The sequence below is a fragment of the Ammospiza caudacuta genome, chromosome 2 (genome assembly GCF_027887145.1).
Source record: "Ammospiza caudacuta isolate bAmmCau1 chromosome 2, bAmmCau1.pri, whole genome shotgun sequence".
Taxonomy (NCBI): domain Eukaryota; kingdom Metazoa; phylum Chordata; class Aves; order Passeriformes; family Passerellidae; genus Ammospiza; species Ammospiza caudacuta.
The window spans coordinates 35,846,079-35,859,450 of record NC_080594.1 but is presented as its reverse complement, the minus strand read 5'-3'; the positions used below and the strand labels follow the sequence as shown (position 1 = coordinate 35,859,450).

The 13,372-nt window shown below is 40.4% G+C and overlaps 1 protein-coding gene across 1 annotated transcript in view; it reads left to right on the top strand.

Moving 5' to 3' along the window:
- The window catches only part of TENM4 (teneurin transmembrane protein 4), a 387,133-nt gene that overhangs the window by 55,725 nt on the left and 318,036 nt on the right, over positions 1-13,372 (top strand). Inside the window, exon 3 of the mRNA XM_058800438.1 lies at positions 1,191-1,460. Within this exon, the coding sequence (XP_058656421.1) occupies positions 1,191-1,460 (270 nt within the window). The remainder of the gene's footprint in view (positions 1-1,190; positions 1,461-13,372) is intronic.

Below are 13,372 nucleotides of genomic sequence, written 5' to 3'. Positions count from 1 at the left end.
CAGTTCTTTAATCCATCCAAAGCATAGCATAACAGAAGCAGGGGTGCATTGAGCTGTATAAATGCACTGTGCAGCTAAAGGCACTCGTGACTGGCCAAAATCTTTTCAAGATATTCAGGGTTGAAAAATAAATGCATGCATTAATAAATAAATATGGATTAAAATTGCTCTCCCCAACTTCTTGTGGAACTTCCCAAACAAAGTGTGCTAATATTGGAAGCTTTATTCACATCCATTCAGTCTGATTTTGAAGCTCTGCAGGTAACTAGACATGGAGTCAAGGGTCACTTTTCAGGTCATATTTTTAGTCAGCTAAACAATTGCATCTCTTTGTGGCCAAATAACCTCTATCAGAATGAATAGCTAAATGTGAGTCAAGGTGTGAGTGGTCAGCACAGCGAAAGTGAAATTGCCAGAGGAAATTTAAATCCCCAGTATGTAATTTTGGAGTTTTCAATGAGCAGAACTCACTCAAATTGTCTATTGTAGGGAAGTTGTCAGGTGTATGGTAGGACTTATGATCATTGCACGCCTCATTTTGCTTTTCTCACCAGAAGATTACTTTTTGCCTCTCCTAAAGTATTGCACCATTTCTACATCCGTTTTTGGTTTCAAACTTGATGATTTAATTGAACATGCCCTGCGTTTTTGTCAGGTTCCAGAAGCAGGAATGCAGCCACTTTTTAGTCCTGGCATGTTTGAAAAGAGGTTGTCATGAGGTGGAGTCTGGTGTCTTCTCCCAAGTAACAAGTAATAGGACAATAGGAAATGGTCTCAAGTGACACTAGGGCAGGTTGAGATTGGATATTATGAAAAATTTCTTCAGTGGAAGAGTGGTCAAGTATTGGAACAGGCTGCCTACACAAGTGGAGTAATCACCTGTCTCTGGAATTGTTATAAAAAAAAGTGTAGATGAGATGCTTAGGGACATTGTCTCGTGGTGGACTTGGACGTAATGGTTGAACTCGATGATCTTAAAACCTTAATGATTCTATGATTCTGTGGTCTCTTGGTCTCATTCAGAGCAAGACCATAGAAGAAGGGTATCTTTGGTATAATGTTGCTGTGTGTTACTGTCACGCTGCTGTGTCCCACATGAAAGTAGAAGATGAACACTTCAGCTTTTGACTTGTGCTACATGGCACTGTGCCCTATTAAAGAATAACCCAGCTGATGTGTTTTTCTCACAGGACCCAACTTCTCTTTACGAGAGCTGGGACTTGAAGATGTGACACCGACACACGGGGCTTTGTACCGGACCGACATCGGGCTGCCTCACTGTGGCTACTCCCTCAGCGCCGGCTCGGATGCCGACACGGAGGCAGATGTGGTCATGTCACCCGAGCACCCAGTGAGGATCTGGGGCCGCAACACCAAGTCCGGGCGCAGCTCCTGCTTGTCAAGCCGGGCCAACTCCAACCTCACCCTCACTGACACGGAGCATGAGAATACTGAAACAGGTAAGTGGTAACAGTGCATGCAAGTGTCAGCCCCAAGCTCTATAAGGAGTGTCTCTTCCTACTACTCCACTTTAATCTTCCTTAGGTTTAGTGATGAGGTTTTTTATCAGACTCCATGAAAACACTCTTCTAACAGCCCCAGTCATGGCCTTTTTACTGTCCTACAGAGTCTTTGTTAATGAACTGCTGGAGAAGCTCCTACTTATTTATCACTGCGACAGAGATCATTAAATAGCTGTAATACTCTCCCTGCTTTTTGCAGCAACCTTTCAGAGGGAAGGCATTTAAATCTCCCCTCCTCTGGCCAATGCTACTCTTATCTTTGCTCAGATTTTCTGGGCAGATAATTTTCTTCTCTTCCTTGCTGGTTCCTTGACAGGGGCCGCTTCATTTATGTAAATTGGCTGACTGCTCTCTGAAGGAAAACGATGGTCAAATATTTTTAGAAGCCTTTTTCTTTGTGTAAAATAAAAGCTGAAGGTCACAGATTTTTTAATCTCTGTAACTTTGTGTCCCCACCTGCAGGGATTCCTGCGTGCCTTTTGTAGGTCTGGGAACTTTTTGGTCAGCAGTTCTGCCAAGCAGTGTAGGAGAAGGAGAGGGGACTTTGATTCAATTGCAACTTGACCCAGGAGTTCATCCAGTCCTATATGCCTTTGCACCTTTAATTCAATTATAGCACAGCCTGCTTCTTGATATAGCTGCTGCGTGCAAGTCATTGGGCACTTGTGCTCGGTGCAGAAAGCTCATGTGAAATGACTGTATCACTTGTTCTTTTCATGCTTTCTGCCACGGTATTATAGTGACAAATGATGATAAGTTTTCCTCTGGAAGCCATGACAGTGAGACATACACCACCCACATGATTTTATGTTTAACTCCAACAAAATTACAGTTGAAGCTTATTAAGTTTTTACTCAGAGATAATGATATATTAGGCAGAGTTCAAAGATAAATGGTCTTCTGTTCAAAGGATGTACAGAAGAATCTTTTTTAATTATCTTTATCATACTTTTTAAAAGGTTCTTAGTGTAGTGTCTTACAAGCAGACACATAGTGGCAGGTTGCATTGTTTTCCTTCTGATCCTTGTGTTTTGATGAAAAATCAGAGGGATGATCACGGTCAATTATAGTTTTGCACATTCATAAGAAATTGCTAGAAAACAGCCAAAAGCAAGCGCCTTGCACTGCCATCCCATTCTCCTCTATCCAAGCTTTTTTTTGTGCTTTCCATGTGATGTATGAGCAGCTGCAATCCTATCCCATACATTTTTTCTTTCCATGCCTACTAAGAAAAGCAGTATACAGAATTCTAGGTTGGTTTCCCCCCCCAGCCCCCCCTTTGGTCTTAACAGAGAAGAATTGCATTATCTGTTGGAGTCTTTTTCCCTGCTCTCTACACCTGCAAATGCAACTTTGTACCTACAGATCACTTTCAAATGAAATTATACTAGAAACAGCACAGTAGCAACTTCACGTGCCTTGAAAGGCTTTACTGAAAGTAATCACAGAGGGAGAAGGACTCATGTCAGGTTGGAGACAGCCTTCAATTCCCCTTTCCTTAACTTTAATGGCACACTAACCATTTGTTGAACCATCACTTCATAGCAGCTATAAAAAGAGAAATGAGAGGTGGAGAACACACAATGCTGTATAAGTTTCCTTGGAGCCTAGGCATTTGCAGTCTTAGATGTTGGGTGTTTTGAATGACAAAACCTGTCTCATACTGAAATCAAAAGTCTGTGTAGCACATATAAAACATAGATTGCTGTGGTGTCTGGTATGTAATAGTATTGTTCATACTGACAAAAAAGAGGTGGTGGAGATTAAAGGAAAACATTAAAATCCAAACTGTGCTGGTGATGAGCTTCATCTGATGCTTAGACTTTCCTGGGAAGATGTCATAGACATCAGACCATGTTCAGTCAGAAAAACTGGTCCAGAACTGAGAAAAAGTTCACTTTAATATAGGGACTGTGGTTGAATTGGTGATATAAACATATGCAAACAAATGTTGCAAGATAGAAAGAAAAGAAGGTTAGGGAAAAGTCTTTTAAGTAGGCAGAATTTGAGCATTTTCCTTTGTAATTGCTTGGCACAGATGAAGGCATGAGAAATCTTTGTGCACAAACTCCTCACAGCCTGAGACCTACTGTAGGAGCAAATGAAGCCTGAGATCCTCTCAGAAGCTTTTTATGCTGAACATAAAGGCGTTTCCTCCCTCCTCACTCCACATAAGTAGTGTTTCTCTGGGCTGCTAGCTATCACACATGCTATTTTGAGAAATCCGAGATTTATAGAAGAAACATTTTCAAGAAGACATGAAATTTTGCTAATGGCAATGTAAAGTAACATAATGCTATGACTCAGTTTACAGGATGCCTTTATGAGCCAATATTAATTGTTGACAGTATTGATAGAAGTTATAGCCTTTAGCAGAAGTCAATATGGACTTTATGAACCTGCCATCAATAGAAGAGTTTATGGTACTCATTAAACCAACTTCTCCAATGAAGGTCAAAGTCAGCAGTTTTTATGCTGTTCATTATTTATCTAAAATAAATAATCAGAATTTCCTTCTGATGCTTGTAAATCCAAAGTTGTCAAAGCACGATTCTGCCAAAACATTTATTGTGTTCCTAGAAAGGAGAGGAGTCGCTCCCTTAAAAAGTAGGTTTGTTTTTATTTCAGAAGTGGTGATGCCTTAAAGGAACAGATACGCTGCTCAGAAAGGACAGTCACAGTCCGTCCCTGTCCTTAAGGAAGTCTGTGAAGTACTCTGGTTTCATGGCGTATTGTAGTCCATAGATCGCTTAAACAGGGAGCTGGCATGGAAAGACATCCGTAGCTTTATCTAAACTGTTATGAGGTTTTCACAGAATCTCAGAGGTGTTTGGGTTGGAAGGAACCTTAAAAAACATCTAGTTCCAAGCCTCTGTCCTGAGTGCCAAGGGTCACCTTCATTAGGTTGAATGCTTCTAGAAGGCCAAATGCTTTTAATAAGTTGAGAGTTTGTTTTCACTAAAGAGCTGAGTTATAACTCTGGCATTGCCCTGAGCTCACATCCCGCCCACTCAAACAGCCACGACAGCTTCCCCTCCAGTGGGCAGTGCATTTCACTTGACCTGGACAGTGACTTTGCACAGTGAGGGGACAGAGGCACAGCTCATGTTGCTGCATCTTGCCTGGGGACAGTGCCATCCTACTGTATTGCTGATGTAGCAGGCACTTTTTATGCCTCAAGGGGTTTTCTGCAGCATGATCATGATCTGAACTGGAACTGTGAACTCCCATTAACAGTTCAGAACCAAGCACAGAGGGAGTCTGGTTCCTGGAAGTCTAGGAGATTCTAGGAGAACTTCTTTCCTATAGTAGATTGCACCATTTCTCAGCAAGACTGATTCGAGCAAAAGAAGTTCCTGAAGTGGTCATTTGGAGTGAAGCCTGGAGTTTCCTGGCGGTACCTTAGCTAACCGCAAACAGGATTTGTACTGAGCCAGCAATTGTTTACCATAGAGAAGAGCACATTGAAGAAAAACGAGGTAATAGTCTTCCAGAAATTGCCTTATTTTTCAGCAGTTTAGTCACATTAAAAAAAAAAAAAACCAAAAAACTTCTAATCATAAGAAAATCATTATAAAAATAGAGTACCACAGGATAATTTAAACTGAAAGGCATTGCTGAAAGTCTCTGGTCCCTCTCCTGCTTAAAGCAGGGCTAAGTTGGAAGTCAGGTTGGGTCACTCAGGGCCTTTTTCAGTTGCAATTTGAGAATTTGAGTATCTGTCAGAATGGAGAGGCCACAGCCTCTATATCCTGGCTCTGGAGGTGACCACGTTGGCTGTGAACAGCTCTTTTTCTAAGAGCTAGTATGGATTTCAACTGCAACTCATGTCCATTGCTCCCATTGAGCACCTCCAAGAACAGCCTGACTCATCTTCTGAACATCACCCATTGAAAAAACAGTTGAAAGACAACATCTAGAGTCTCCTCTCCTCATAAACAGTTGGAAGGCAGTTTGGCACTGGAGGAGATCAGAGGAGTCTGAGGACTTCCAGTGCTTAAAGCTTTTAAGTGTAAACTAGACAAAGATCTGCTGAGAAAGGTCTAGACTAGATGCTGTCTAGTGTGGGTTTCTGTGTGGGTCTCTCAAGCATCCCTCTTTCTCCAGTTTCAATTCTTGCAGCACTGCTGTGCCTTTTTCCTCTGGGGCTATGCAGGACTATTCAGGCTGGGCTTTTGTACTGTCTGGGGGACTCCTAACATGTGTGGACATGGACAGTGTTTGTGTGCAAGCATCCAGGAACTGGGCTGTGTCTATTTCCTTTGGATCTGTAATAGAGATCTTAATCCAGATCCACCCAAAGTATTATGAATCATCTTGGTAACCCCTGGACAGATTTGAACTTGAGAGATAGGCAGAAAATGCATAGATATTCCAATATGAAATCCCTACCCACAAAAAAACCCTGAAAAAAACAACCAACCAACCAACCAAAAAAAAAAAAAAAAAAAACCAAAACAAAACCCCACCAAAAAAAAAAAAAAACCAAGAAAAAACAATAAAAAAGCAAAACAAAAAACCACCACCAACAACAAAACCAAACCACTTTTTTCTCTACCTTCAGTGTGATAATGAACTTACTGGTTTACTCAGTACAATCATTACAGGGTTACCATACACCTGGATCAACAGCATTTTTAAAATTGGTCTTTGTGAAAGTGGAGTTGTGGCCCTTTAAAAACAAACAAACCAACAAGCAAACAAACAAACAAACAGTACAGCACAATTTTCAGCTATTCCAAAGAAGCCATTCCAAACTATTCCAAACTAAGGATTTACTTCAGTTGTAATCTGGGCTCAGCGTTCATATCCACCAAGGCAAGTAGTTGGTTAAATATGAGAAGGAACAAGAGACAGGAAGCAGTTTTTTTCATTAGCAGGACAAATCAGGCATGATTAATGCTGTGAGGAGTGACGTGATGTTTCTCTTTGCCATCATCTCTTCCTTGGAAGAATGTGGGCTGTATCAAATGGCCAGAAGGATCTCACAGACAGGATGATTAGCATCAGATGGCTCAAGACAGTTCAGCTGAGTTGAAGATGCTCAACTGTGATCTATCATGTGAAGAAATTCTTGCAGCAGAAGTGTAGCTGAAGTGTGACTTCACCACACTGAAAGATGAGTGGATATGAACTAAAATTTCAGATCTAACCACCCAGGAAGCCAAAATTCAAGCTGCAGGACCTTTCCTCTCAAATTGCCCTGTGCAACTTCTTTCCATCTTCACAATTTAAAGCCATGTGGGAACCATCATCCTGCAAAAACTTCTTCATCCCTTCTACGATTGCAAAAGGATTTACTACTGGACTCCAATCACCCATGTAATGATGAATTGGACATAAGTTTGATCACCCCAACACTTCCACCATACATCTGTTGATCATCTCTGTTTAGGATGTACAGTTTCATCTCAGGGTTCATTTATCTTTAGCTTCACCTCTCAAAGCACCAGTCAGTGCCAAAAGTGATGTGGTGACTGTAGTAATACAGACACTTACTGATGAAAAGGTTTAAGAGCAGCATTTTGGACCCACATCCTACAAAGAGGAATAATTTCCCTTGTGTCTCATCCCTGGAATTGTTCATAGCTAGCCTGGATGTGGCTGTGAGCAGCCTGGTCTAGTAGAAGGTCTAGTAGAAGTAGATATGTTACACTTAATTTTTGCTTTCTCATCAAATAAATTGCCGTTCTGAAAAATTCTGATAGGCTGTTGTAAAACTGAAGCATAGTGGCAATCAGGAACTTTAAAGCTCACATGATAGCTCTGCCTCCTCTACCATCCCAGACTCAACTCTTAGCCATGTTAATTGACATAATACCTGATTTACAGAGCATTCCTTGCAGTAACCACCACATTCTCTGCTTCCACTGCTTGAGCCATTACTGTTGCTAGAAAAAGTGCTTAAGAAACTGAATAGGGTTTTAGGACTCAGCAGAACTGAATGCTTATAGAACTGTTATAAACACAGGGGTACATTAAAGCAGGAAATAATTAAAGACAAGTATTTCAAACAAGAACACCAAAGAAATGCTACAATTTTATTTCTCTGGGCAGTTAATAAATATTACTGATGCTTTCATTTATTCAGTAGTGACTGATACAGAACTAGCCAAAGCCTTTGAAGGCTCCTGTTGCCATCAGCAGTGTTACACCAGGTTCTAGGTACATGGTGATAACAGTCTGGTTTTTGAAAACAGCATGCCCAAATGGTGTAGATCCCAGTACTTTTGGTTAAATACATCACAATATGCTGTCCACTGCTAGTTTTCTGATAGCCATTTTGGCCTCTTATTAAATCAGAAAGCTTTCCAATGATCAAGACACATTTCATCAGCCTTTTGAAAATATTTTCTCCTCAGAGTCTTTTTACAACAGCTAAGAGAGCTTTAGACAAATAGTAATTATTTCTGTGTGTTTTCCTTGTTCTCTTTGGTTGTTGAGAGCTCTTCTCTTAATGTTGTCTGTATTTGCTACCGGGTGCCTTGCAAGGTAACTTCTTAATAGCTCTGACTCTCTGCAGAGGAAGAATTTTACTCAGTTTTCTTTGCTCTCACCTTCCTGTTTCCCAAATCATGTTGACCCAAATCACTGGCCCAAAGTACAGTTCAATATATCAGTGCAATTAGCAGTGCCAGAATTACTGTGTAATCTCTGCATTACATATTATTTGTTAAATACCCCATTTGATAATCCATGGTGACTTTTCTTTTTATTACCATGTTTTGCTGAGTAATTTCCTTTCAGGCTTCATCCACTCCATTGTTAACATTGTTACCGTGGTTGCAGCAACATCATCTCTTTATTTTCTCCTCTGAATTAAACAGTGCATTATAAAGTACTTCCAGTAAATGAGAGTGTGCTTCAGACATGCTTCTTCTGCAAACCATGAAGGCAAAAATGTGATACTCATATTCTGGAGAATTCAGAAAGGAATTTTTTTTAAAAAACCAAATATTTTTCAGAATAAATAGTAATTTTAAAAGGATGTACTATGAGCTGTATTTTATTAAGTTGTCCTTACAACTTTTTAGTAAGGGAAAACAATAGTAAATTAAAACAGCCCAGGCAAGATCAGACATCTGCTGGCTGTCATCTTTCACTTGTCTCACATCAGTTGTAACCTCAATATTAACAACATGTTTCAGCTTGAAATAAAAAATTAGCCAGAACCCTTACCCCTAAATATCCATCATCGATTGCAGAAGTTAGTGAAGAACTACATAAAGTAGTAGCACATCCAGAAGGGAATTTTCACTGATATCTTTCCTCATTTCAGCTTCTCAAAACTCTCACATTGCCCCTTTCCAGATAGAATTTGCAAAAAACCCACCTCATTTTAACTGTATGTGGATACTGCTGGGATATGGCAATTTACTGAAGCCACCTTACACAGATATTCAGAGATTTGGTGATCGCTTAAAATGGGAAGGTCAGGGGAAGACATGTTCCTTCAGGCTCTCCAACTGTAAAGATACTAATATTCCTATGAAGAATGTTAGTCCTAAAAAGGAGACTTTTAACTGTATGACCATCAAATGCTACATTTTCCACTGAAAAATGGCTCCCTTGAAGGCTGTTACATCTTCTTTACTTATAATCCAACTTTCTAATCACTGACATTCTTGATGATAGATACCTCATATTTTCTGTCCTCTTATCTTTTTTGTCCTTTTTAGATGTTAGTCCTGAGATACTTCTTGAAAGTGAATAGGTGAGTCACCACCTCACTCCTTCACAAGAGTCTCAGGGAAAGTTTTACCTGTATGAGACAGTGAATTCATGGGGTTTAGGACCACAGACCCTTATCTCCCTTCACATTCAACAAACTCCCTGCCCACTGGGAGTAAAACAGGCTTTCAAAATGATGATGTCACTGCCTCTCAGACAGCTGGGAGCCAATTGACCCTTTGGTAGCACAACAAAGGGAACCAGAAGCATCTTTGCTCCCATTTAAGAGATGAAGGTATATGAGATTAATCTGAATTTAGTATTTCAAGTGCAGCATTAGTGGTCAGTATCTTGATTCTGTTTCACAGTGAAGGAATTCCCACTTATTTCTAGGGCTAATTTATTTCATTGCTGGCCTCTTTGTCCTTAGAGGAAAAGAAGTATTTCCTTTTATTTTCTTTTTAAATTTTCTTTTCTTTTCCTTTTTCCTAATTTTATTCCTGTATGGTGTGTCCCGTAGAGAATGTACTTTCTGCATTACTGTAATCTGCATCTGAAAGGATGCTGACACTTCAGTCCTTCCCAATGTTATTCTTCTGTAATGAACTGCAGTTCAGTACAGGTTAGTGTGTAGGTTTCACATTGTTGTTATTATTGTGATGATGGTGAAGCCATGAGGCAGGGAAAAAGCACTAAAAGACGCTCATTATTAGCCTGAATATTGGTGAAGAGGGCATGTAGAAACATCATCAACAGGTAAGAATTTACTGTTCTTTGTAGTTATGTGATTAATTTTTGTCCTTTCTTTTGCCACTTTAAACTGCCTTGTCATGGTGATTTTTTAAAGAAAAATAATTGCATTTATTAATATTGCAGGCAAGCTGCCAAGTATTTTGGAAGCAAATCTGTGCATTTTTTACACTGTTTCTGAGTGCCATAAATAATTTCTTGTGGTGTGATACACCCCAAGGGGAATAAACCTGTGTTCAGCAGCATGAAACCTTTCAATAGTAGCTTTGCTTCCAGCCTGGTTTTGGGGTGGGATTTGTGCATCATTGCCAGTCAGGAATGGCTACTGCCGTGGACTGAGGATTATGGTCAGGACACTGAGGGCCATCAAAGCTGGCATGGCACTGGACATCACTACTGGAATCAGGGTCAGTGGTCACTTGGAGCAGGATTTTATTTTTAGGGTCTCACCTAAACTCTATTCTAGGCAAACAAATGATCCCTCTGGGATACACGAAAGAGAAGCAGCATGGAGAAAAACCAAGAATTAGAGGAGACAGTTAATGTCCCATCAAAGGATGGGGTGGTGGTTGAGAACTCAAAATGGCTGGATATCTACCTTGCGTGGCCCACAGACTCCTGCTTCCAGAGTTAGCCAGCTGGTTAAGCATGGAGCAGGGAACCAAAGCTTGTTTCCCAATTGCCTTTTCCCCATTTTTTTCCTTCATGTTGGATCTCTAGGGGTCACATTGAGTTGCAGTGGGTAGGACATATCCATTCATCATCCCAGCATTTCAAAGATATGCATTATTCCCTGAAGAGTAGAAGAAATTGGGAAGAAAGCCTGGTGCACCCGGCTTTCAATACCCACTATTCCCTCTACAAGTGTTCTTCCCAACTGGGCATTTCCAGATGCCCATGTCTGTATTTCTAAATTCCCATTTGGGCCACTGAATCTGCTTCTGAGTTCAGCACACAGTGTTAGCCCACATCTGGTTCAGTCTCCAACAATGCCCCTTGAGGTATCTGACTTTGTTTCTTTCAGTGAAGATGTGTCTCCATCTATAAGCAGAACAAAGTGAGAGGAAAGAGCATGTTATTTTTGGTTTACCCATGCCCAGAGGTGCACACTGAGCTCCAAATAAAGGAAAGCATAGCTTCTGCCATGAGAATTTATTCATTAAAATCTCATTGTTTTATTTCTCAGAGGATTTTGATTAACTTTTAGCAACTTCATTCAATCAAGGGCAGTGATTGAAAATGCATTACTGCCCTAATTCTGCAAAGTTTTCAGTTTTTCTTTGGACTGCCCCTAAAAACTTTAGTTATATGCTCTAGGGCAGGTTGTTGTTTAGTTTTCTCCACCACAGCAAAGATCTTATTGAATCATGTATATAAAAAGAAAACAATAATTCACAGCTCTTTACACAGGCAGATAGTGACAGGACAAGGGGAATGGTTTTAAACTAACAGACAATAGATATAAATTAGATGATATAAAGAAATTCTTTACTGTGGGGATACTGAGGCGCTGTGACAGGTTGCCCAGGGAAGTTCTGGATGACCCATCCCAGGAAGTGTTCAAGGCAAGGTTAGATGAGGTTCTAAAACACTCACTTGGTCCAGTAGGAAGTGTCCCTGACCATGGCAAGGGGCTGGAACTCCATGATTTGTAAGGCCCCTTCTAACTGAAATAATTCTGTGATTTTATGATTGCATCTGAGGCACCACCTTGGTTAATAGGTTGCCACCCTGGGTACCCATCCCCATGCCCTTTCATGGGCTCTCCATCCCTATTGTCATGGTAGTGCAACTGCTCATGGAGCCCAGCTCTGACTTATCCCCCAAACCCATGTGTTTTAAAGCCTTTTCTCAAGGCTACCAGCACACAGAGCTCCTGATTTCACAATCTCCACTCAGCTCCCATGCCAGAGAGATCAATTCAATGCTCTATAGAGCAGCAGAAATCCTACCCAACAGAAGATCCTCCTGATTTGTGTCAAATAAGGGCCAGTGTCTGAGGGTAGCATAACTGAAACATCTGGGGGCTATTTAAACCAGTGTTGCCAGCAAGGAAGGAGCATTGCCAAACTCTCTTGGAAATGCACCCCAGCTCCAGCTCTCCAGCAAGAATGGTCACCTCCTTTGTTCTCACCAATTCATTTTCTGTGCAAGACTTATTTTCTTCTCAGTCTCCAGCATGGTGAAGACTTTTATTACCCTGAGTTTGAGAGGAGGGGGGGAAATTATGACCATATTCCAGTTTCCATTTAAATGCAGTTTTGATGTGAATTTCAAATAAATGTAAGACAATAAAAAAATACTAAAAACTCCAGTAATCATCTACTGAATAAGAAATCTGTTGTTCACCATTTTCTCTTCATAAAAAATGTAAAAAAGTAGGAATCTGAATAAATGCATGCTAAACTATATAATTGCTGAAATAAATATGTATAGATATAGGATACTTTTTGATTTAGCATAAAGAAGCAGCAAATTATACCAATCAGTGAGAATCAACCAGTTTTAAAAGAAAATAACTGAAAAGCACACATGCAAAACAAGATTAAACCTGATTATTTAAATCAAGATTCTCTGCTTCCTGGTTTAAACCATGATTATAATTTAAATGAGGCCACCCTGCCACAAATAGTTTAGAGACAATGATTTCTTGCACTTGTATAATGTGCAGATTTTATAGCTGATGGAGAGTCATGTTGCTTGTATGGAACATTTATGCTCTGGGCCTTTTTCTCCAGCCACTTTCTTAGTTTGCTGCTAGTTTGGTTTAGTTGTTTGAAGAAGACAAATGGTAATGCTCATCTGAAGGAGTGAGAATCTGGTATCCCACAGAAAAATTCAAGATGTTTTTCCTTTGGGAGTTTTGCTTCTTTCTTAGAATGGAGCACTGCAACCTCAGAGTCAGGCTAAGATGCTGACTTCCCAGTAACACAGGGACTGGAAAAGCAGCTGTAACCCCAGATTATGAGTATGAAGGGAAATGTCTCCCTCTCTCTGCTTTGGATAATTACATTCCACTTAACAAAATTCCCTTTGCTCCTATAGTTGGAAGGGGTGTTTCTCCTTCATTAATTGCTCTGGCTTGCTGCTGTGCTCTACCAAGCAGCTGTTAATGTTCCACCCCAGAGGAGTCTGCAGTTCAGTGATGGGTGAAATGATTAAGGCTTGCAAAGCACTTGATCATTTGGAATGAAAGGTGTGACATAAACATACCCCATTAGTTTCATTAGTGCTCAACAAAGCAAACTTTACCTGTAGCTGGTACCACTCCTCCTTGGCATTTAAGGTGTTCCCTCTAGAACATGTGCAATTTGCTGGATGCGTTCTTAGCTGTCTTTAAAGAAGCCTGTTACGCAGACTGGTGATTTGACCTGTCATATATTGGGGAATGAAATGTGTGCTGTGTTTGCAGAAGTTTGAAGAAGTGT